The sequence below is a fragment of the Anomaloglossus baeobatrachus genome, chromosome 1 (genome assembly GCF_048569485.1).
Source record: "Anomaloglossus baeobatrachus isolate aAnoBae1 chromosome 1, aAnoBae1.hap1, whole genome shotgun sequence".
Taxonomy (NCBI): domain Eukaryota; kingdom Metazoa; phylum Chordata; class Amphibia; order Anura; family Aromobatidae; genus Anomaloglossus; species Anomaloglossus baeobatrachus.
In genome coordinates this window covers 792,941,848-792,965,397 of record NC_134353.1, presented here as the reverse complement: position 1 = coordinate 792,965,397, position 23,550 = coordinate 792,941,848, and the positions used below count along the sequence as shown (strand labels likewise).

At 42.5% G+C, this 23,550-nt stretch overlaps 2 protein-coding genes across 2 annotated transcripts in view; one reads left to right on the top strand and one right to left on the bottom strand.

Moving 5' to 3' along the window:
* COMMD10 (COMM domain containing 10) overlaps positions 1–23,550 on the top strand; it is a 430,106-nt gene that overhangs the window by 262,490 nt on the left and 144,066 nt on the right. The window lies entirely within an intron of this gene.
* LOC142303475 (uncharacterized) overlaps positions 1–23,550 on the bottom strand; it is a 198,715-nt gene that overhangs the window by 118,868 nt on the left and 56,297 nt on the right. Inside the window, exons 2-3 of the mRNA XM_075344854.1 lie at positions 19,335–19,449; positions 8,734–8,851 (exon numbers count right to left, since the gene is read on the bottom strand). Coding sequence (XP_075200969.1) covers positions 8,734–8,851; positions 19,335–19,449 — 233 coding nt within the window. The remainder of the gene's footprint in view (positions 1–8,733; positions 8,852–19,334; positions 19,450–23,550) is intronic.

Sequence of the window (23,550 nt, the reverse complement as noted above, 5' to 3'; positions counted from 1 at the left end):
AATGTATCCAATAGCTAATGGACTAAATCGAGGGCAGTTATTTACCCAGTCCCCTTGCATCCACTTTCATTTCGCTAACTTAATGTAATTTTGCACACGAAAGAGGAATGTCAGATCTATGCAGATGACCGCAGATCTATGCAGATGACCGCTCTGTCATTTCTATGAAAGTTAATACATATTCCTGGCTTATTGAAGTGAGACAATTTTTGCTATCATCACTATCCTATATCTCTAGGAAAGCGCTCCATTAGGCTGTGTAAGGAGCCATAACGCAGTGATTATGAGCTAGGAAACCACACACATTTTAACCTTCCAATTGATTTTGGTGAAATTACAGCCTGACGTTTATTGTGTATTAATATTCCCTGGGCTGTGATATGTGCTCAACCACATTTAATAGATATATCACTTTAAAGAAAAGCATAACTGCGAAGGAGCAGATGGGAAGAAGTGTTCAACTAGTCGAGCTGGGTTAAGTTTGATAAATAATTGAGTATGCACTTCACGTGCATGTTTGGGAATGGAAAAGCCATTGCTTAACCTTAACTGAACTGGAAGAACAGAGGGGTTTTGTGGAAAGTGACATGTTCCTCCTTTTACCTCCAGTCGTCAATATGGCTTTCTCACAGACAGAGAGGCTGGGTGAGTGCGAGGGGGTGAGAGAGTTGTGTAAGGTACTGTCATAGTGGGAGCTGTCACCAAATGAATTCATAGCATTGCTGGATCCACTATTGAACATCCTGCTCCATCGGGAACTGGATTACTGCATCGAGCTGGCACTGCTGCCGCTGCTCCTGGATTCTGTACAAATGACAAACCCATTTCCTTACTTGAGTCATTAATAACCGAGAACAAGACATATTTTATACTGTACACCCTCTGGCAAGTTCTACTGCTCCACTTCTGAAGAGGAGAAATAAAGAACATTACCCCATTGTAAAAATTAACTGAAGTCTGTTATTTTTTTTTCCTTGAAGCTTTCTTTATTGCTTCGCTATCTGTAGGTTTTCTAAGTCTAACAGGTGACCACTGTCGATGGCAGACATTGTCAGTTAGCTTTCCAAAGACCCGAAATGCTATGCACTTATATTTACCCACTGTTAAACTTATATGTCCCAATGGTACTGCAAATATACACGACCAGAAAGCAGAGAATGATTTGGTCTTATTTAAATAGTGTGTGGTTTACTGCCCAGAATTGAGGGAGGACACTGAGATGGTTAAATAAGATAGGTAGAAGAAGTTGGAAAAGTGAACGTTTCGGTTAAATTTACTAATTCTATGTAGCTGTAGGGTGCCTTCATAAATCCAACATTGAAGTATGGACCGTGATGTATAGACTGGCTGTGGGTCTACTGACCTGAACTTGATTACTCATCTTATATGAGGCTGTTGAGTTAAGGAGACCCATAGCCAGTCTGGTTATATTGGTCCATATTCTAAACACACAATGAATGGTGCTACACAGTACAGCTCCATCCAGTGGCATAGCAAAGGGGGGGCGCTTTCCGACACCGCTCTCCCCATCAGCCACTGCCCCCCTTCAACCACCACCGCTCTCCCCATGAGCCGCTGCCCCCTCCCTGATCTGCTGTGCTGCCCACTCTCTCCCACCTCTCACCCTCCTGCGTCTGCTGTGATCCTACTGTCTAGATCCATCCTGTGAGGTAGCTATACCCAATATCACCTTCCCCCCTCCCTGCTTCCCCCTCACCCCTCGCTAATGGAGGGGGGCGGCAAATTTGACGACCACCCCGGGCGGCAAAAGCAGTTGCTACGCCACTGGCTCCATCCAATATGTCTACATCTGGCCACCACCAGAGCCGATGACAGCTGATTGGTGGGGGTGCCACCTAACTATTCTTAGTGTAAGTCATCAATATCTTGCGGCCGGACAACCCCTTTCAGACAAATAAAATAGAATATTTTACAAAGACTAGCTTTTTTAAAAAGTTTTTTCAACAAATCTGTTCACATGCAAAAAGTGACCAAAACCCTTAATAAATGTGGCACATGCCATGTAAGGCTACTTTCACACATCCGGTTTTTGCTCTGCGGCACAATACGGCGCTCTGCAGAAAAACCGCAACCTTTTTTTTGCCACCGGTTGCGGTTTTTTTTGCATAGACTTACATTAGTGCCGTATTGTGCCGCATGGGCTTGCGTTCGGTCCGTTTTTTGCCGCATGCGGCAGATTTAGCCGATGCCACGGCCGGATGGAACGTTGCCTGCAACGTTTTTTGCTCCGGCAAAAAAAAAACGCATCGCGCCGCATCCGGCCGCTGCGCCACATTTTTCAATGCATGCCTATGGCCGCCGGATGCGGCGCGATGCGGAAAAAAACGCATCCGACGCCGCATGCGGTTTCTTCCACTGCGCATGCTCAGTAGCGTGCTGCAACCGGAAAAAAACGGACGGGCCGCATGTAAAAACTTATGCAAAGGATGCGGTGTTTTTGCTGCATCCGTTGCATAGGTTTCACAGCCGGATTGAGCCGCAGAGCTCAAACCGGATGTGTGAAAGTAGCCTAAGCCAGAATATTGTCTCAGAATCCTGGCACATTTCCAGTAGTATATTACCCCCATAGTTTGCAGATGTTCAGTCTACACTAGGTCTGTGCCCACTGTCTGGTGTACACCCTTCAGGAGGTGTGCTCCCAACAATGTGCACAGTGAGGCATACCTTCACCATATGGAACCATGCAGTATACATTTCTTTGCAGTGTCGCTCTATACAGCAAAGCGCAATCTGCCTTGCAGTCACATATCTGCCGGTCGCAGGACGAAGAATCCCACTTTCGGCCGTTGCTTGGTGGATAGAGGCATGTCTACCAACCACAGAGTAGTGACGTAGCTTATGGACCAGTGTCCTGCAGATCAATTTGCTTATCTACTAGGAATGGTATTGGGAAGTGAAATGTAAGCTTCTATTTTAATGTGCTGAGAGCTTTGTATGCCGGCAGCACCCTGCCAGCACTTAATATGCATGTTCCTTCACAAGGTTGCAAACACTGAGAACTCTAATTTTAGAATTACATTGTCAATTTATGCCAAGCCTTTTTACTTCAGGAAGATTGTAATGAGCTGGAACGATTGCTTCACAGGTCAATATGAAGGGGTTTTTGACAAACTTAGAAGTTTTCCAATTGATTTAAGTGATAAATTGAATATTTTTAGAGCAATGGTATAATAAAAAAGGGGATATACTATTCAGTGATAAAGTAAATATATTCATGACGTGAATCTATCCAACTCAGATTCTTCATGTTATACGCTATCTACTTACTGACATCATTTAGAGCAGTTATAGTGATGATCACCTACTGATATATTGTGCATTGAGCGTTGGATGTATTGAAGATGAATGTGCTGCCTGAGATAAAATATCCAGCGTTATAAATATACCGTATTGGCCGTACGCAGGATTTCTGTTGAGGAGGATAGATTCGCAGATGATTCATATATAATAAACCCTCATGCAAATGGATACAAACACCATAATTCGTAAGAGAATCATCTTATCATTCAGTGCATTTAGAAAATATTCCACCAAATAAACTCCAACTTTACTTGTACATAATCCTGTACAAATTAATAATGCCACTATACATCTAATGACAAATAGCACCGCCCCATTATTAGCATCACCATGACCAGCAATGCCTGTTTTATACATTATTTTAAGCTAACTGCCCTCCATTAACACCAACAGAGTTCACATTATAATCAATATGTTCAGCAGAATGTAGTGGTTGCTGTCTAGGCTTCATCTTAAGAAGTGATCTCTTGTCCAAAGCGAAGTGTTAAGGCCCAGTCACACACACCGACTTACCAGCGATCCCGAAAACGATGCGACCTAATAGGGATAGCAGGTAAGTTGCTGGGAGGTCGCAGGTGAGATGTCACACAGTCAGATCTTACCAGCGATGCAGGAACAATACAGGTCACAGTAGCGACCTGTATAACGATCTCAGCAGTCACTGTGACCCTGTCACACAGTGTCAAACACAGCGATGTGTCCTGCCCAGCAGGACATCGCCTTTGAAGAAAATGGCCTGGATCATTCTACAACAACTAGCGATCTCACAGCAGGGGCCTGATCGCTGGTAGGTGTCACACATAACGAGATGGCTAACGGGATCGCTACTGCGTCACAGAAACCGTGACTCAGCTGCGATCTTGCTAGCGATCTCGTTATGTGTGACGGTACCTTTAGACTGACCAGCAATCAGAAATTTAACAGCTGGGACCCTAAATGATCCCCAGAACGGAGCTCTGCACAATGTTTTCAATAGAGCTAAGGTGCAAATTATCAACTTCAGCCACCATTCATTATCTTTGGGACTGCAAGAAATAGGCAAATGCTGTAAAGAATGGAGTGGAGGCCGAGCTTGTGCACCTTCGCTCCATTGATGATGGGGTTCTGCAGAGCTCCAACGATGAACAAGTTGTCTTCAATCCTATAGATAGGGGATAACTTGTATTTTGGGAATGATTAAGTAGAAGTCTACAGTTTTCTTCAAAGAAGTTGTAACTACTTACTTCTGTCAAAGGTTTTGATTTCTCTGCACACAGCCCTACAGATGCACAATAAAATGTTATCATCCTAAAGATACTACTAGTGTGATCTTATAAGATAAGATTTATACCGCTGCAGTCAATGGAAGCTGAAGTAATACAAAGTGGTGGCTGCTGAGCAACTATAGCAGAGATCAGCTCCAACTGAACCCATAAAGGAACCCATGTGTGTACTGCTGATTGGCATGCAGTTTCCAGTATTGTCATTGGATCAATACTTGTCTTTTTCGTCAATGTGCAATTAGGGGATTTGATATACAACAACTGTATGTAATAGCAGCCGGCAATGGATTACCAGATCCAGGCTGTTGTGTGTCTCCTGACTCCAGAACAGAAAGCACGTGAAGTTTGATTCTTCAAGCTCTTCAGTATATAGAGTCTACAATGGGGAGATTGAAAATCATCAGCTTGTGGTCCTAAAGGTTATGCATCAAGAAGGACAGGAAAGATGCATTTGGAGAAGATATCATTAGGTGTTTTTTATAATTTGTTCAGTGAGTATGTATTACTGTGTTTTCTATGTAGTTCTGCCGTCGGGCATCTAATAGTCAGCTCATAGTTTCCCAGCCGTTGTCACATCCCATAATCCTCAGACTGCAGACATCAAGCCTCTAAATGTGTTAAGGGACTGATACAAATGAAGTGTGCCACATATTATATCCCATCTTTTAAGGGATCCTGAAAATACCTGTACGCTGCATTGTCTATTCATTCAATCATGACCTAAAGGAATAAGATCAGGAGCAGCTGACAGCCGCGTCTTGATTTGACTTTGTCATGCCGGCAGGATGGAGGCAGGAGCGTTGCTTGCGTTACGTAAGTCGTAAGCTTTGAGGTCTATTTTCAGGTGTGTTTGACATGGATAAAAACAAGCACATCAGATCATTGCAATGCAAGAAATATTTCCAGACATGTGTAATGATCCTCAAGGAGTACAGAGAACTCGCGACATAAGAGGTGTAAAAAGATTGTGAAATATCCCAGCTATGTCAGCAAGTTGGATCTTACTGTATAACGTGCTTAGTTCTGAACATTGTTAGCACCTTTTCCACAACTTTTCAAGAAAGTTAGAATTTAGTCTCAGAGAGAGCAACAGTGTGGATTTTAATGATAAAGTTACTCATTAGCTTCTGAAACTTTTATCTGTTCTAGACGCCCACTTCTATATCTACTGGACATCACTTTATGCAATGGTCTGGGAGTCATGGCTCAAGAAAATAACCTGAAGTGTGTGGGGCCATACTGTACCTCTTGTACTGTCTGTATCTGTCATGTCTGATTCATAAAGGTACATAATACAGAACTGTTCCTATATAGTAATATTGCTGCTAAGGAAGAATATTTTTTTAGTGTAGTGCTATATGGAAAACACCATACCATATGTTCCATCAAGTGGTATTCTTCACTCATGGCAATACCTCAAAAACAGCAAAACGTCTACAGGTTCATGAAATGGATCTATAAAGTCTCCAAATTTGTCTCCATTACCATAGCTCTATTCTGTACACGAGCCCTCAGGGTAATAAAGTTTAACTGTTGTTTCACGCATGCCTCCTAAAGGGAATCTGTCACCAGGGTTTTTTTCTACCCCGTCTGAGACCAGCATAAGGTAGGAAAAAAGACCCTGGTTTTAACGATGTATCACTTAGTGTACTGGGTGCAGCAGTTGTGACACAATCAGAGTTCTTAGATGTATAGAGCTCACATGGCTAACCACGCCCATACCACAGTTCTCTCTGTACATTGTCTATTGACAGTGAGATTCTTATTAAAGGAGGGCATGTGGTCTGACAAATGCTCATGAACCCTGTAGTCCAGGCAGTGATAATCACCTGGTGATAAAACCTTCATTGTACACGAACAACAGCACATATTTAATACGTAACACATCTCCGAATTCAGTGTTTTCACCCCTACAGCATACTGTCCTCGTATTACGTGGCAAAAACTTGCTGACAGATTCCCTTTAATGAATCAGATGAGGTGCAAAGTCAGCAATTGGAGTAAGTTGTGTGACATAAAGGATAGCTGCCACTCATCATGCCCTATCCATCCCAACTCACTCCTTCCCCAGCTCTGCCTACTTTGTCAGTGTTGGGCGAAAATGGCATAAAAAGCCTCACGTTGCACAAAAATATAGCAACTTTTTAAAGCTTGTCATGTCAGTTTTCTGATGTAATAGAGTTGATGAACTGGGGCCATAATGATTGGAAACCTTTTAATATATCCTATTACAGAAAAGTGTTGCTTTCTCCACTTGTAACACATCTCTTCTCTCCTCAGCTACCAGCACTGATTGCTCACTCTCGATTCACTAATAAAGTTTGAGGGTGTACCACAGAGAGGTAGGGGAGCAAGATGTCCTCTCTTCTATATGTGGTGCATATCAGAGGCATCATATCAGTTAAGTTTTCAAAATTCTGGAACTGATTATAGGAAGAACTGACACAGAGCTATGAATGCCTACATGGGGAAACCATTAAGGGAAACCTTCGCCGCCTCTATCACCCGCTGTCACCGTCTTCCTGCCTTGCAGCATCCACACACCTCCGTCAGTAGAGCATAGTGAAGTTTGCCTGTGCAGAAGCGAGATTAGGGGTGCTGTGAGGCTGATGTAGGACAGGTCATCCACATGAAGCAAGGCCGGAGGATGGCGATGTGGGGGGAGAGAGAAGGCACCAAGCAAGACCAGCAACGCCCTTGGAAATGGACTGTGCCATATCAGGGGATATTAAAAGGTATTTTTGGATATGGAGAGGTGGTTGGGTCCTTATTTTGGCAAGTTGCTAAACTACGTTACCATTTATGTTACAGATGGTGGCCTAAAGGGGGCTTTACACGCTACGACATCGCTAATGCGAACTCGTTGGGGTCACAGAATTGGTGACGCACATCTGGCCGCATTAGCGATGACGTTGCGTGTGACACCTATGAGCGATTTTGCATCGTCGGAAAAACGTGCAAAATCGCTTATATGTGACATGGGGGTCCATTCTCAAAAATCGTTACTGCAGTAGTAACGAAGTTGTTCCTTGTTCCTGCGGCAGCACACATCGCTCTGTGTGACACCGCAGGAACGAGGAAGCTCTCCTTACCTGCCTCCTGGCCGCTATGCGGAAGGAAGGAGGTGGGCGGGATGTTACGTTCCGCTCATCTCCGCCCCTCCGCTTCTATTGGGCGGCGGTTCAGTGACCCAGCTGTGACGTCGCTGTGACGCTGAACGAACCGCCCCCTTAGAAAGGATGCGGTTCGCTGGTCACAGCGACGTCGCCGGACAGGTAAGTAGTGTGACGGGTCTGGGCGATGTTGTGCGGCACGGGCAGCGATTTCCCCGTGTCGCACAACAGATGGGGGCGGGTACCCATGCTGGCGATATCGGTACCGATATCGCAGCGTGTAAAGCGGCCTTTAGTGTATATTTTGTATGTTCCCTTTGATAACTACAGCTTGGAAGTTATAACAGTCAGAAATACAAGTAATTACCCCCCCAACCCAAAACAAAAACTGAATTTTTTTCTGTAGGCAAGTTAATTGGCAGTGCTACACTCTCCCTGCTCAGTTGACCAAGTAGTGTTCATGAGATACCATCGCAGTGGACAGGGTGATTGTTTTCTTAAGCCTTTCCCAATGCTCTTGGCTATTTTGTTATGGCAAACTTTAAGGAGCAACTCACCAACATCAATTTCTGTTTCCTGTTAAAGAAAACAAGAGTGAGAACTGTCTGAGAGTGTGTCAGGGATTGAAACTCATCACAGGATGAATGTTGGTGATACGGCTTTGATCCTGAAACAAAACAGCAGTCCAGCCAGTGGAAAACTGCTCCATTGCCGAGACCAGAAAGAGGACGGCAAGTAAAATCAAATGTAAAGTCCATGATTGTTTGGTTTTTCAAGATGAAAGGAGTCCTTCACATTGAATTTGTTTCTCAGAGCACCACAGTGAAGCAACATTACAATCTACAAGTGCTGAAGCGATTGCGTGACGCAGTGAGAAAAAAAAAGCTGAAATGTGGCGAACAGGGGACTGTCTTCTTCATCATGACAACGCGCCTGCCCGCCCACACAACACAACATTGAAAATCAACCAGTTTCACAACACAACATTGAAAATCAACCAGTTTTTGACAAAAAACTGTGTGACCATAGTTTCTCACCCCGCTTTCTCGTGCAACTTCTTCTTATTCCCAAGAATGAAGAAAAACCTAAAGGAAAAGAGTTTCCAGGACATAGAAGATGTTAAGAAAAAATGTCTGGAGGCACTTAGCAGCATTACTTCAGAAGAATATAAAAAATACTTACAACAGTGGAAAAACTGTTGGGACAAGTGCATATCATCTAATGGACGGCATTTTGAAGGGATTAATTAATTCAAGATGTTATTTTGAATTAAAAAAAATAAAAATAAGTAATTCTCATTTTTACATAGTATTACTCCATTAAATGCACGTGAAAACTTACCCCGATAAGTCACCTGAAATTACAAAAACAATTTTAGGCAGCGAGGATTGATATACAACCCATACCGGTCTCAGTGTATGACCTACAGAAAGCTGAATTTGGGATCTACATATTTCCACTATTTGAACTTTTTTTTTTGCAGCATAAAAGTTTTAGAGGTTTTCCAAATCTCACAAACAAAATTAAAAACAGGAAGGCCGGGATATCCTCATTAATGTGCTTTGCTTTAGCCTCTCAGCTACAGGAAAGAAGCTGTATGGCGGTGGAAAAAAATCATAATGGCTTTGTTTTGTCCTTCTTAAGTGCTGTTGGCATTAAGCCTTCTTCCGAGTGTCAGTACTGGCACGATAAGGGTGTAACTTCTATCCAAGCAAAAAGCTCAGGAGAGCTCTGAATGCTTAATGTATCTGCAGGAATCTAAAGAGTAAACTATATATGTCTTTAATAACACTTGTGTGCTTGCTAAATTGAAATTACTGTTTAAGGCCATGTTCACACAATGCGTTTTTGCTGCTGTTCTTTTTTTTGCATTTTTTTTCTTCATTAGTTTTATGAAAATACATGCTAATAAAAAGCTGCTTTTTACAGTACCAGCAAAATATATTGAATTTCAAACACACACACAACAGTTTTTTTTTCTTGTTAAAAGTGTTGGAAGAGATACTAAGCGCAAATTATCCTAACACACAGTTTTTCCACCATTAAAAGCACTAAAGGCCACTTTACACACAGCGACATCGCTAGTGTCGGTTGTGCATCACGGGCAAATCGCTGCCCGTGGCGCACAACATCGCTAGGACACGTCACACGTACTTACCTGCCTAGCAACGTCGCTGTGGCCGGCATACCGCCTCCTCTCTAAGGAGGCGGTTCGTGTGGCGTCACAGCGACGTCACACGGCAGTCATCCAATAGAAGCGGAGGGGCGGAGAGCAGCCGAAAGAAAGTGACGCCCACCTCGTTGCCGGAGGACACAGGTAAGGTTTTGTTCCTCGTTCCTGCGGTGTCACACATAGCGATGTGTGCTGCCTCAGGAACGACGAACAACCTGCGTCCTGCAACAGCAACGATATTTGGGATTAGAACGACGTATCAACGATTAGGTGAGTAATTTTGATCGTTAGCGGTCATTCGTACGTTTCACACACAATGACGTCGCTAAAGAGGCCGGATGTGCGTCACGAATTCCGTGACCCCCAACGACATTTCGTTGATGTCGGTGTGTGTAAAGCCCCCTTAAGAGTGAAAAAATGCTGTGTTTTTTTGCAGCTTTTTTGGTGAATGAAGCTATTTTTATTCAATCATGTAATGTACACAAGTGACACACAAAAAACGCAGAAAAAAAAACACAGCAAAAAGCGCAGCTTTTTTTTTACTGCCAAGAAGTCAGGTTTTGCTGCAAAAAAAACAAACACAGCAAATACGCACTGTGTGAACATAGCCTAACTTGGCAAACAGGCTTTCAATGTCGGGCCCAAGTGACAAGTCAGCTTAATTGGGACATACATTTTCTAGATAGCAAGGGGTCAGTGTGTGCAGAAATGGCGATTTGGTGGTCCCAGTAAGCATTTTGAGGCAATATTTGGTAGGCCTCTTGAAATTTGTGGTACTTGGTATAAATTAGATTTAGGCCTTGTTCGCACGTACCTGCTGAAATTTCTGCAGCGATTTGACAGCACATGTGCGCTTCAAATCTCTGCAGAAACACTGCATAATGAATGCAGTGTTTCAGCAGAATAAATGCCGAATTCATGCGCTCGGGATGCTGCCACCACCATAGACAGTGGGAGCAGCATCCAAAGCGCACGAATTACGGTAATTGACATGCTGCTTTTTTTGTATTCACGGATTTGGGTCAAACGTTTGGCATCTAAATCGCTGCGTTCAAAAAAGCATTGTGCGCACGTATCATGCACAATCTACATAGATTGTGCAGGGAATGCAGGACGCATGCATTTACGCTGCAGTGCAATACGCAGCGTAAATGCATGTAATTACGCAACGTGCGCACAAGCCCTTAGTGTGCTAATATACTAGGAGTCACTATTTTTCAACAGCAGAGAAGTTTCTTCACTTTCTTTGTTTTCATCCAGAAAAATGTCTGTTTTTAGTGGTACTAGTTTTATAATGACTGGAGCTCCACGATAAAATAAAGGGGTTTTCAAGTTTTATGTGAACAAAGAAAAGTACCACAATTTTCTAACATACTTTGTTATGCAATTCCTCCCCATTGTGAAGATATTAAGATTTCTGTCGGTGATTGACCAGACTGATTTAACTGCAGACAGAATCCCAGTTCTGCTGTCTGTGGGGAAGTTGATTCACTTTTATCACTCTAGGCAATGGTTTGTGAGCTAGATGTATCAGTGGCTGTACCTATATCTCTAGTAGATCATTTGTCAGCAGGTTTTTGCTGTGTAATCTGAAGACTGCAGAAGATAGGGTCTGAGACACTGATTTCAGAAATGTGTCACTTATTAGGCTGTGTTCTGTTATTTATGTACAATGATTCTTTTATGACCAGGAGACTATCATTGCTGGGACTACACTCACGCACCTGCTAGACAGACCATGTCCCCTCCGTTGATAAGCAGATCACTGTTAATAGACAATGTATAGAGAGCTTTGGTGCGGGTGTGGATAGCTTTCTGATTTCTGCTGCACCTACTGCTTAGCCCAGTAAATAAAGTGATAAATCATTGGAATCAGGGCCTCTTTTCCTACACTAGCTGCTCTTAGATTAGGTAGCAGAAACCTGGAGACAGATTCCCTATTAGTGAAAATTCACTTTTGAAAAAAACAACATATATTTTTACTGTAATTTATGAGTTTTTATGTTCATGTCAAAATTTCCCATAAAAGTCTAAGGATCTGTGGAAAATCGCAGACTGCACACAGAAGGCATTGTGTACAATCTGTGTGTTGTCCGTGATTAATATTGTGATGGATAGGAGAAGATTTATAATTTAATTAATTAATTTTTTAAATTTTATACATGAAAATCCTTGACCAACCGCTGATTTTAAAATCTGACCAAACTGATCAATTCTGATCAAAAACGCTGATGACACTGGGGCCTTTTATTGCATATGTATTGATGTCTGAATGAGACCTTCGCAGACATTGACATTTCCATTTGTACATTCATCAGAAACCTTCTTTCTCCCACGTGTTATTTGTTTTTCATCCATTTTCCTTGCTCTTTCTAAAAACTGAAGACATTAAACTGTCTGAACTTTTTTTGATTTGATATTTCAGAATGGATTAGCTAAAAAAAAAAAACTGATGGAAACTGCACATCTTTGGTTCTTCTTCCATTTTTGTTGTACCCCCATAGACCTGAAAGGCTTAAGCGGGCTTTACACGCTATGATATATCTAACGATGTGTCGGCGGGGTCACATCGTAAGTGACGCACATCCGGCATCGTTAGTGATATCGTAGCGTGTGACAGCTATGAACGAGCAGAAATACTCACCTTCTCGTTCATCGCTGACACGTTGCTCATTTTCTAAAAATCGCACATCCTGTTGTTCATCGTACCCGGGACAGCACACATCGCTCCGTGTGACACCCCGGCTTACCTGCGGCCGCCGGCAATGCGGAAGGAATGAGGTGGGCGGGATGTTTTACGTCCCACTTATCTCCGCCCCTTCGCTTCTATTGGCCGGCCGCTGTGTGATGCCGAACGTCCCTCCCCTTTCAGGAAGTGGATGTTCGCCGCCCACAGTGAGGTCGTTTGGAAGGTAAGTGTGTGTGACGGGGGGGTTACAGCATTGTGCGACACGGGCAAGAAATTTCCCGTGACGCACAAACGATGGGGGCGGGTGCGATCGCACAATTAATTGAAGCATGTAAAGAAGCATATAGGAGCTAAGCCTGCTCAATACTCGGTAGATGCCGGCTGTTTTACCCAGTTGACATATGCCTATAACCCCTACTGCTGTTAACCACTTAGATGCCTTTGTCAGTCTCTCACAGTGGAATTTCAGGGGTGCAATATTCCATATCCCATTACCTTCCAAGCAGAGTGATTACAGATGACCAATATGTTGCCATTTCTGCTAGGTTGGTATATCTGTGAAGCCCAGCAACAGGCTGGAGTCTCATTTTCTCTATTTAATGCAATACCATAATATTCAGTGTAATAGATGAAACGATCACAGGTTCAAGTTCTCACAGGAACTAAAAAAGATGATTTTATTTTTTTTTCCAGATATAGTTTTGAATCAGCTACTCTTAATGCATTGGAGTAAACCACCTATGGTGTTTTCTGGCAAAATAGCACTTTGCCCAGGGAATGGGATTTTTAAACGATAACCGAATCCGTCTTCTATACCAATGCCCACCTGGATCCAGCAAAGGCTGCACTGTGATCTGTGCAGAGCTGAGAAGCGATCAGGTGACTTTGAGCATCAAATCATCATAAAACAGCCAATAATGCACTGCTCAAGTCATCTGACCGCTACAGCCAATCACAGCCAGGTGACTGGTGGAATTGGTGACATTCCTGCTTCCTGTCTTTGCATAGACCATGAGGCAGCCTGTGCTGGATTTAGGTTGGTGCCGGTAGGTGAGTATGATGTTTGAACCCAACGGTCCTGAAGCTGAATAGTATGGAGATTGAGCAGGCGCTCCTCCACTTTATTTGTTTTCTGTGAGACTACTGAATGAATATTTACAGTATAGCGCATGAATATTTGCTAGTCCTATAGCACATTTGGAAAGCAGTGGAACAGATATTGGTCAACCTTCATTCAATTCCGACGGAGATCTGCACAGCTCTGTTTATCAAAGTGATGATCGATGATTGGCAGCATTGTCCGAGATAGCCTGCAAGCCACCTGCTTTGTCATTCCCATACACCTTTAGTGGTCAAAGAGTTATACTGAATTGAGCCAACAGCTGTTTCCTCCCAATTCCTCCATGCACACATGTTCATCTTGGCCTAGCAAGCATGTGAACTTAATTGGGACAGCAGAGTTATGCTACATTCTCACATCCGTGTGTCATGGTCTGTCAAGATCTTGGCACCTTCGTAAGCAAATATAACCCTCTCAAGTTCTAGTCAGGAGACCTGCGGCCGGCCCGAGCATTGTGCTCCACATTCAGAACACTACACACGCATGTGTAACTCCTGCCCACCTCTAGTGAACTCTTATCCCACTAACGAGAGAGATTTGTGTTCTAGTTGGGAGGCCACTCTACAACAGAGATGGTTGGTCAGTGAAACCTCTTCAACAGACCATTTTTTTTTTTTTTTTTTTTTTAGACCACTACCCAATTTACCCAGAACAGATTTCATGGGACAGATTTTAATTTCCACCATATATGATTCATATTGACCATGGGAGAAGACAACCCCCTTAGAAGACAGCTTTTCATTTCTATAAGCTCCTAAGATACTCCGGTTTCCAGCCAGTAGTTTTTTTTTTTAACAAACAACATATGTGATTTTTGGAATTTTCTGTATCTATTTCCCATGCTTTCATGATCATCGCCTGCCATTAATAAATTGGTCCTGCTCAAGTGATGGACAAGCAGGTGCTTGACACCGCTCCAGAAGTCAACTCTAATCACTCTATTGTAAAATCATGAGATATTGACATGCCAAATTGTACAGCTTATCATTTTTCATTTTCATAGTGTATGTATGTGTATGTGTATATATATATATATATATATATATATATATATATATATATATATATATATATATATAAGAAAGCTCCATGAAATGTGATGACATAACTGGTTGGTATGTCAGAACGTCAGAACTTTGGGGACATGATAAGTAGGTACATGGTCTATTAATGAGAAATGATTTTGCCGAACCATCATTTTAGCAGAAATTCATTCAGTTCTTTTCTCCTTGGCACATAGAAATTGTAAGGTAATAGGAATCCAGAGTCCAATTCATTTGGGTAATTTTCCCGATTCACATCTGTGATAGAAAAATCTTTTTTTGTAGACTAGGACCCAGAATTAACCTATGCACGTTTGAAAATGTATTTGCTCGTCCTCCATATTTTACTTGATATCAAATTAGGAGGACAGCGCTCTTTTTGTGTGACTATTGATTTTTATTGCATTGCATATAGTCAGCAAGACATGAAAATTGATCAGGTAATGGGAAATAAGAGTAACACGATTCCTCCTGGATGCACAGTGAGAATAACTAATGTGCTTCAGTCAACTAGGAATCGGGTCATAATGGTGAAATAGAATTGTGTCATAAAATATAAACACATAACATGTCATTTACACTTGGGGAAAAGTCACTACTACATTCTACTGAGATTTGAAAATTTTATTTTGCCATTAATTAAAAGATGGTCTCACACTAAAAACAATAATGACATGGCGCTAGGATATCCCACCTGCGTCCAAATTGGTGCTGATCTGATGAGACATCCTTCAAGTGTTAGAGAAAATGCAGGCAACATTATAAAATTGCTGTCCCACTTTCACTCTTTTGGAAAATCTCCAAAAAGAACGTTTGTGAGTTAAAAAAGTAAGTACACCCAGTGCATCACAGCTTGTTGTCTACTATACTGCATAGCCACAGTCTGGTAAGAGTAACCATGCTGACTGCTGCTGGCACCAAGAGTGGACATCTGAGTATTAGAACTTGGACCAGGTGCAGTGGAAGAAAAGGGCCCTGGTGTGATGAATCATAAAATTTTGTTCTGATGGAAAAGCTTTGGTCCAAACATGTTGATATTACTTTGACACAGGTTGTTGCAGGCCTTCAGAACTGTGGTATTTCTGTATGGAAGTGGCCTCTTTCAGAAGGATAATGTAGCCTGCAACACTGGAGAATAATTTTCGGGAATGGTGTGTGGAATATTAAGAACAAATAGTTCAAGGGGGTGATTTTGCATCCAAGTTTTTCAATACTTTATTCCAATCTGGCACTGTATTTTTGGAATGTATTTAAAATTAATTCAAAATCAATAAGGTTTTACCTCTGAACTTACAAGACTTAAAGCAGGTATATATGTGGCCCATGCAAGTAATTGTGTAGCCCGTTCTGGTATATTTGTCCCCCCCTCGGTATATATGTCCCCCATTATGGGCCTATTCTGGTATATATGGTCCCCATCCTGGTATATATGATTCCCATCCTTGTATATACAGTTAGGTCCAGAAATATTTGGACAGTGACACAATTTTCTCGAGTTGGGCTCTGCATGCCACCACATTGGATTTGAAATGAAACCTCTACAACAGAATTCAAGTGCAGATTGTAACGTTTAATTTGAAGGTTTGAACAAAAATATCTGATAGAAATTGTAGGAATTGTACACATTTCTTTACAAACACTCCACATTTTAGGAGGTCAAAAGTAATTGGACAAATAAACCAAACCCAAACAAAATATTTTTATTTTCAATATTTTGTTGCGAATCCTTTTGGAGGCAATCACTGCCTTAAGTCTGGAACCCATGGACATCACCAAACGCTGGGTTTCCTCCTTCTTAATGCTTTGCCAGGCCTTTACAGCCGCAGCCTTCAGGTCTTGCTTGTTTGTGGGTCTTTCCGTCTTAAGTCTGGATTTGAGCAAGTGAAATGCATGCTCAATTGGGTTAAGATCTGGTGATTGACTTGGCCATTGCAGAATGTTCCACTTTTTTGCACTCATGAACTCCTGGGTAGCTTTGGCTGTATGCTTGGGGTCATTGTCCATCTGTACTATGAAGCGCCGTCCGATCAACTTTGCGGCATTTGGCTGAATCTGGGCTGAAAGTATATCCCGGTACACTTCAGAATTCATCCGGCTACTCTGGTCTGCTGTTATGTCATCAATAAACACAAGTGACTCAGTGCCATTGAAAGCCATGCATGCCCATGCCATCACGTTGCCTACACCATGTTTTACAGAGGATGTGGTGTGCCTTGGATCATGTGCCGTTCCCTTTCTTCTCCAAACTTTTTTCTTCCCATCATTCTGGTACAGGTTGATCTTTGTCTCATCTGTCCATAGAATACTTTTCCAGAACTGAGCTGGCTTCATGAGGTGTTTTTCAGCAAATTTAACTCTGGCCTGTCTATTTTTGGAATTGATGAATGGTTTGCATCTAGATGTGAACCCTTTGTATTTACTTTCATGGAGTCTTCTCTTTACTGTTGACTTAGAGACAGATACACCTACTTCACTGAGAGTGTTCTGGACTTCAATTGATGTTGTGAACGGGTTCTTCTTCACCAAAGAAAGTATGCGGCGATCATCCACCACTGTTGTCATCCGTGGACGCCCAGGCCTTTTTGAGTTCCTAAGCTCACCAGTCAATTCCTTTTTTCTGAGAATGTACCCGACTGTTGATTTTGCTACTCCAAGCATGTCTGCTATCTCTCTGATGGATTTTTTCTTTTTTTTCAGCCTCAGGATGTTCTGCTTCACCTCAATTGAGAGTTCCTTAGACCGCATGTTGTCTGGTCACAGCAACAGCTTCCAAATGCAAAACCACACACCTGTAATCAACCCCAGACCTTTTAACTACTTCATTGATTACAGGTTAACGAGGGAGACGCCTTCAGAGTTAATTGCAGCCCTTAGATTCCCTTGTCCAATTACTTTTGGTCCCTTGAAAAACAGGAGGCTATGCATTACAGAGCTATGATTCCTAAACCCTTTCTCCGATTTGGATGTGAAAACTCTCATATTGCAGCTGGGAGTGTGCACTTTCAGCCCATATTATATATATAATTGTATTTCTGAACATGTTTTTGTAAACAGCTAAAATAACAAAACTTGTGTCACTGTACAAATATTTCTGGCCCTGACTGTATGTCACTCATCCTGGTATATATATTCCCCATCCTGGTATATATGTCCTGTCCACCCTGGCATTCATGTCCTTCATCATTGGACCATCCAGATATGTCTCCTGTTATTCCACACAAAAAAAATAAACATTTTTACTCGCCTTCCCTCCGCTTCCCTGGTGCATGGCAACTGACTTCAGCGTGTAATCGATGGGCAGCGCATGACGTCCCTGCCATACTTCCCCACTCCTATGCTGACATCCGCTGTCGACTAATTAAAAATGAAAATTCACTATGAGCTTGGGGAGCAGTGAATATTCATTTTCTTTAACAATGGACACACATGTTCACCTCATCCGCTGGCTTTCTGCAGTGACCATCTCTACTCCTGCCTCCTGTAACATGCTCAAACGCCACCCCCCATTGAGTGAGCCATACACATATGGACTGTAAGACACACCCTCCACTTTGCTCCGAAATTTGGGGGAAATAAGTAAATCTTATAGTCCGAAAAATACAGTGCATACCTCTTTTTGTGATAGTAAAGGTGTGAGGGCCCATATTTTATTTGTTTTTGTAGAACATATGGAGGGGAGAGGTTACACCCCTCCAAGACCCAGCACCCTTATCCACCCAACTTTCTCACACAAGGTTTTAATATATATATATATAGCATATATGCACATACATATATAGCAGCTGAGCTTTTCAGACACATTTCTATTAAAATGAATGCTTTTCAACTGCAAGCTGATAAAATAACGACTATGGCTTAAAGTATTTGACTTTACACTGATTTATGGAGCTTTGCAAACATGTGGCCCAGAAAAAATTATGGTAGTAATCCCACATCCTGCAGAATTCACAAATAAATCATGGTTATGCTGTTTCCAGGCAATATTTCCTGATTTTAATATAAAGAAACGTTCATTAGCTGGTAGTGATTAGTTATCGTGTTTTATGTTTGGGCATTAGTCTTTTGTTCATAATTTCCATTACTGTAATCAGCATTTTAGTCTTTGGCCCGTTACAATATTGCGCTGCCTGGCTTTGTGCTAGCTCTTGTTCTTCTGACATTAAGTACAATGCGTGGTAACTTTTCTTGACAAAAATACCAATAAAATATGCCAGCCACAGCTATAAATACACAGAGATGTTTGCTGATGTGCGATTTTATTGAGTTTTCTCGGAGGATGGAAGAAATTGGACAATATCAGAGCAGTTAATTATTGCATCCTTTGAGAACAAAGCACAAAATGAGTATTGGAGGCTAAATGTCATCATTCAGTAATAGGCTGAATAAATGTCTCTCCGGGGAGCAACTCGTGTACCGATACAGTGAGCGATATTATTCTGACAGTCTGCGGTGTGAAGCAATGCTGTCTGTCTGGATTTAGGCTGCTAACAAGTGAGTGCACATTTAATGGGGTTTTAACACCTTTTATGAAATGATGCTATGAACAAATATCAGCCAGCAGATTAGAGGAAAAAGTAGATTAGTAGCTCCCGGGGAGTGCAAAATGCCTTTACATGGCTCCCCCAGCTCTAATATATTTAGATTTAGCACATAACCAGCAGGTTCCAGTCCGTTACTACCCCAATGACATGCTGATACATTTCCACAGTTAGCTACTGTTTGCCGATGCTGTAATGACAAAAAAGGGAAGAAATTAAGGATTCATTCATAATCAGTACTGTGAAAGAGAAGACCACATTGGTGGTAACCAAAAGCAGTGCCTAGAAGAAAGGGGTCTGTGGTTTTCTCTCCCCCAGATCCTTTGGTGCATGCATTAAAGACAATATTGTGGCTGTAAACTTAGCTTGGAAAAAAGAAAAAACATGTTATTGTTTTTATGTTTATAGTTTTTCATAATCTTGTAGTATTATTATTATTAATAATAATAATAATAATAATAATAATGCTTTTTTTCATATAATCTAATATATAAAGCTGAGTGTGTGTATGTGTGTATGTCCGCTAAAGGATCCGCACCGTCGCATTTACAATCACAAAATTTTGCACAGACGCCTCATGTGACCCAGGGAACGTCGTAGACTGTTTTGACAGGAAAATGTAACCCCACGCTTTACAGTTACTCTCCAAACAACCTGCCTCCATAAAAGTGAATGGAGCCTGGAACTACAGGTTATTAACACTAGAAGTCCCAGAGAGGGGTCATTTAACATTTCTAACTTTTTGGAACCCAGAGACTGGTCGAATGTCCTTTTAGCTAACTTCCTATAATCACCGTCTTTTGTTCTGTAATTAAGGCCATTACTGTCGCACCACAGGCGGTTGTTGTTTTCCATTGAGTGTAGCCATTTAGTTTTTAGTTAGTTCTATTCAGTTTATTGTATGTCATTTGACCCTCTTTCGGAACTTCAGGGGGGAGCTCGAAATTTATGGGACTTCTAGTGTTAATAGCAGCTGTGATTGGTCATTATAGGAACAAAGGACATTGTTAGTACCGTTTTTTTCCAAAAATAAGACACTGTCTTATATTTTTTTTGCCCCCCAAAAAAGCACTAGGGCTTATTTTTGGAGGAGGTCTTATTCTTGGAGAAACACGGTTGGGGGTAAGTTTACCCCCCAAAAAAGCAGACCCCCCCCCTCACTTCCCAGGAGACTCATACTCACCAGCGTGGTTCCAAGGTCCTCCTGTGATCTCCGGTCGGTGCTGCACGCCATCCTACCCTGCTGCTAGCTGACACACACAGCAGATCACACACACAGCAGATCACACACACACACACACACACACGCAGCAGATCGCAGATATACACAGCAGATCGCAGATATACACAGCAGATCACACACAGCAGATCACAGGCACACACAGCCATCACAGATACACACATCCGATCGCAGGCACACAGCCGATCACAGATACACACATCCGATCGCAGGCACACACAGCCGATCGCAGGCACACACAGCCGATCACAGGCACACACATCCGATCATAGGCACACACAGCCGAACGGAGACACACACAGCCGATCGCAGAAAAACACAGCCGATCGCAGACACACACAGCAGATCACACACCACACACACACACACACACACACACACACACACACACCCCCCACATCACATCACATCATATCCAGCACTTACGGCAGCAGGGAATGAGAGCAAGTCACATGTCCGGCCTCAGGTCCTGTTCGTTGCGCTCCACTGCACTGCCTCTCAGGATTCTCCCAGCGAGAAGGGATCGGTGTCGCTGGATGAGGTGAGTGTGTATGCGATCCAATATGTGTGCGATCCGATGTTTGTGTGTGTGTGATTTGATGTTTGCGTGCGATCTGATTGTGTGTGCGATCCGATGTTTGTGTGTGAGATCTGGTGTGTGTGTGAGATCTGGTGTGTGTGTGTGTGAGATCTGGTGTGTGTGTGTGAGATCTGATTGTGTGTGTGTGTGTGTGTGAGAGCTGATGTGTGCGGGTGTGTGATCACTGCAGGTCCTGCCGCTCAGTGTCAGGTGAGTGTAATTGCCGGGTGCCGCTGTGTATAATGAAGTGTCCTGTAGTATCTGTAACTTTTTTAGCTGCACGGACACTTCATTATTGATCCGCGACTAGGGCTTATTTTCGGGGGAGGGCTTATTTTTGGAAAAACACGGTATAAGAAGCTTATGTGTGAGGTAATATGATGTCGGTGGAGAGGCGGATAGAGATAGACAGAGACAGACAGGGAAAGAGTCAGAGAGATGGAGACAGACAGAGAGACAGACAGAGACAGACAAGAAAAGAAACAGAGAGATAGAGACAGACGGTGAAAGAGACAGATTGTGAAAGAGAGAGACTGACAGACAGAGACAGTCCCAGAGATAGAGAGACAGACAGACACAGAGATAGAGATAGACTGATACAAAGAAAGATCGAGAGATAGAAACAGACAGAGATGTAGACACAGACGGACAAGGAAAAAGAAAGATAGAGAGACAGACAGCGACACACAGACAGAGACTGGGAGAGAGACAGAGAGACAGGTACTATCCCGGGCAACGCTCGGGTACTACAGCTAGTCTGTAATAAAAATAGAAATTGAAATCTTGCAATTTTTATACCGGCCACTGGGGCTGTTTTAGACTTTAACATCCTGTTGTTTCAAGAAATGCACTTGTACATTAGCAGCATTAGACTGACTCGGACCCTACTCCTTGTATTGAAACATCTAATGAGCGTGTACAAAAATTATTGTGTAAGGAGAAGGAGCTATAACATCGCCTGTTGTCATTGACGGCTTGTGTGTTATCAGCTGTGTACAGAGGTGTTAGCTGTCATTGTAATCCTGCCTCTGATGTTAAGGAAACTGTTGTAAATGTTTCCTAAAAGCACAGATGTATGAGTCTAAAATAGTTTCAATTGCCAGTGTGAAAATTGCATGATTTCTACATTTTTTTTTTTTAAAAAATACAAATCGTTATTTGAAAAAAAATTGCTACCAGTTTTTTAAAAATGCATGCAACACAAAAGCAGAATGTCACGATGTGCTGAAGAGATGTTCTAAGGATGTATCTTCAGGAGTGCACCACTACTGGCCCACCGGTTGTTGGGGGTAGTTTGCTCCTGAAGATGAATAGTTAATCTGCAGGGAGTTTGTATGTTCTCCTCATGTTTGTGTGGGTTTCCTCCCATTCTCCAAAGACATACTGATAGGGAATGTAGATTGTGAGCCCCAATGGGGACATTGATGATGTCTGAAAAGTGCTGTGGAATCAATGGCGCTATATAAGCAAAGCATAATCTGATATATAAAGCTGAATATGTGTGTGTGTGTGTGTGTGTGTGTGTGTGTGTCCGCTAAAGGAATCCGCACCGTCGCATTTACAATCACAAAATTTTGCACAGACACCCCATGTGACTCAGGGAACATCATAGACTATGTTTTGACAAGAAAATTTAACCCTGCACTTTACAGTTACTCTCCAAAAAACCTGCCTTCATTAAAGTGAACGAAGCTGCAAGCTACAGGCTATTAATAGGAGCTATGATTGGTTGCTATAGGAACAAAGGACAATCATAGTATAAGAAGCTTATGTGTGAGGTAATATGATGTCGGTGGAGAGACGGATAGAGAGAGACTGAGAGACACAGGCACAGACAGAGAAAGAGGCTCACAGGGAAAGAAACAGAGACAAACAGAGACAGATAGGAAAAAAAGCCAGACAGACAGAAAGACACATGGGGAAAGAGACATACACAGACAGACAGGGAAAGTGACAGAGAGAAACAGACGGGGGAAAGAGGCAGACCGGGGAAAGAGACAGATACAGACAAAGACACAGAGGGAAAGAGACAGACCGGGGAAAGAGACAGAAACACAAAGAGAGAGACTGATACAGAGACAGACAGAGAGATTGACACAGACAGACACACAGACAGACAGGGAAAGAGACAGACAGACTGTGAGAGGGACAGTTACTATCCGGGCAACGCCCGGGTACTACAGCTAGTAAATAATAGTTACGACCAGTTTCCTGATCTCACCACTGGTCCTGACTGAGCACTCTCCCAGTCTACTACCCTAACTATCTTTGCCTCTGCAGCATGCAATAAGTGCAAGAGATATGAAACTGTCCGAATTCATCAATCTAAACAGCTTCAGAAAGGCACCAGCGTTCTCTAAAGCATGGCGCCTGCTCCTGGACAGTCAGACACTGAGGGAGGCCTCCACAACAAGAAGTATGTGAAATAAAACTGAAAGTTCCTCTGTTCTTTGGAACAGAGATGATTTTTA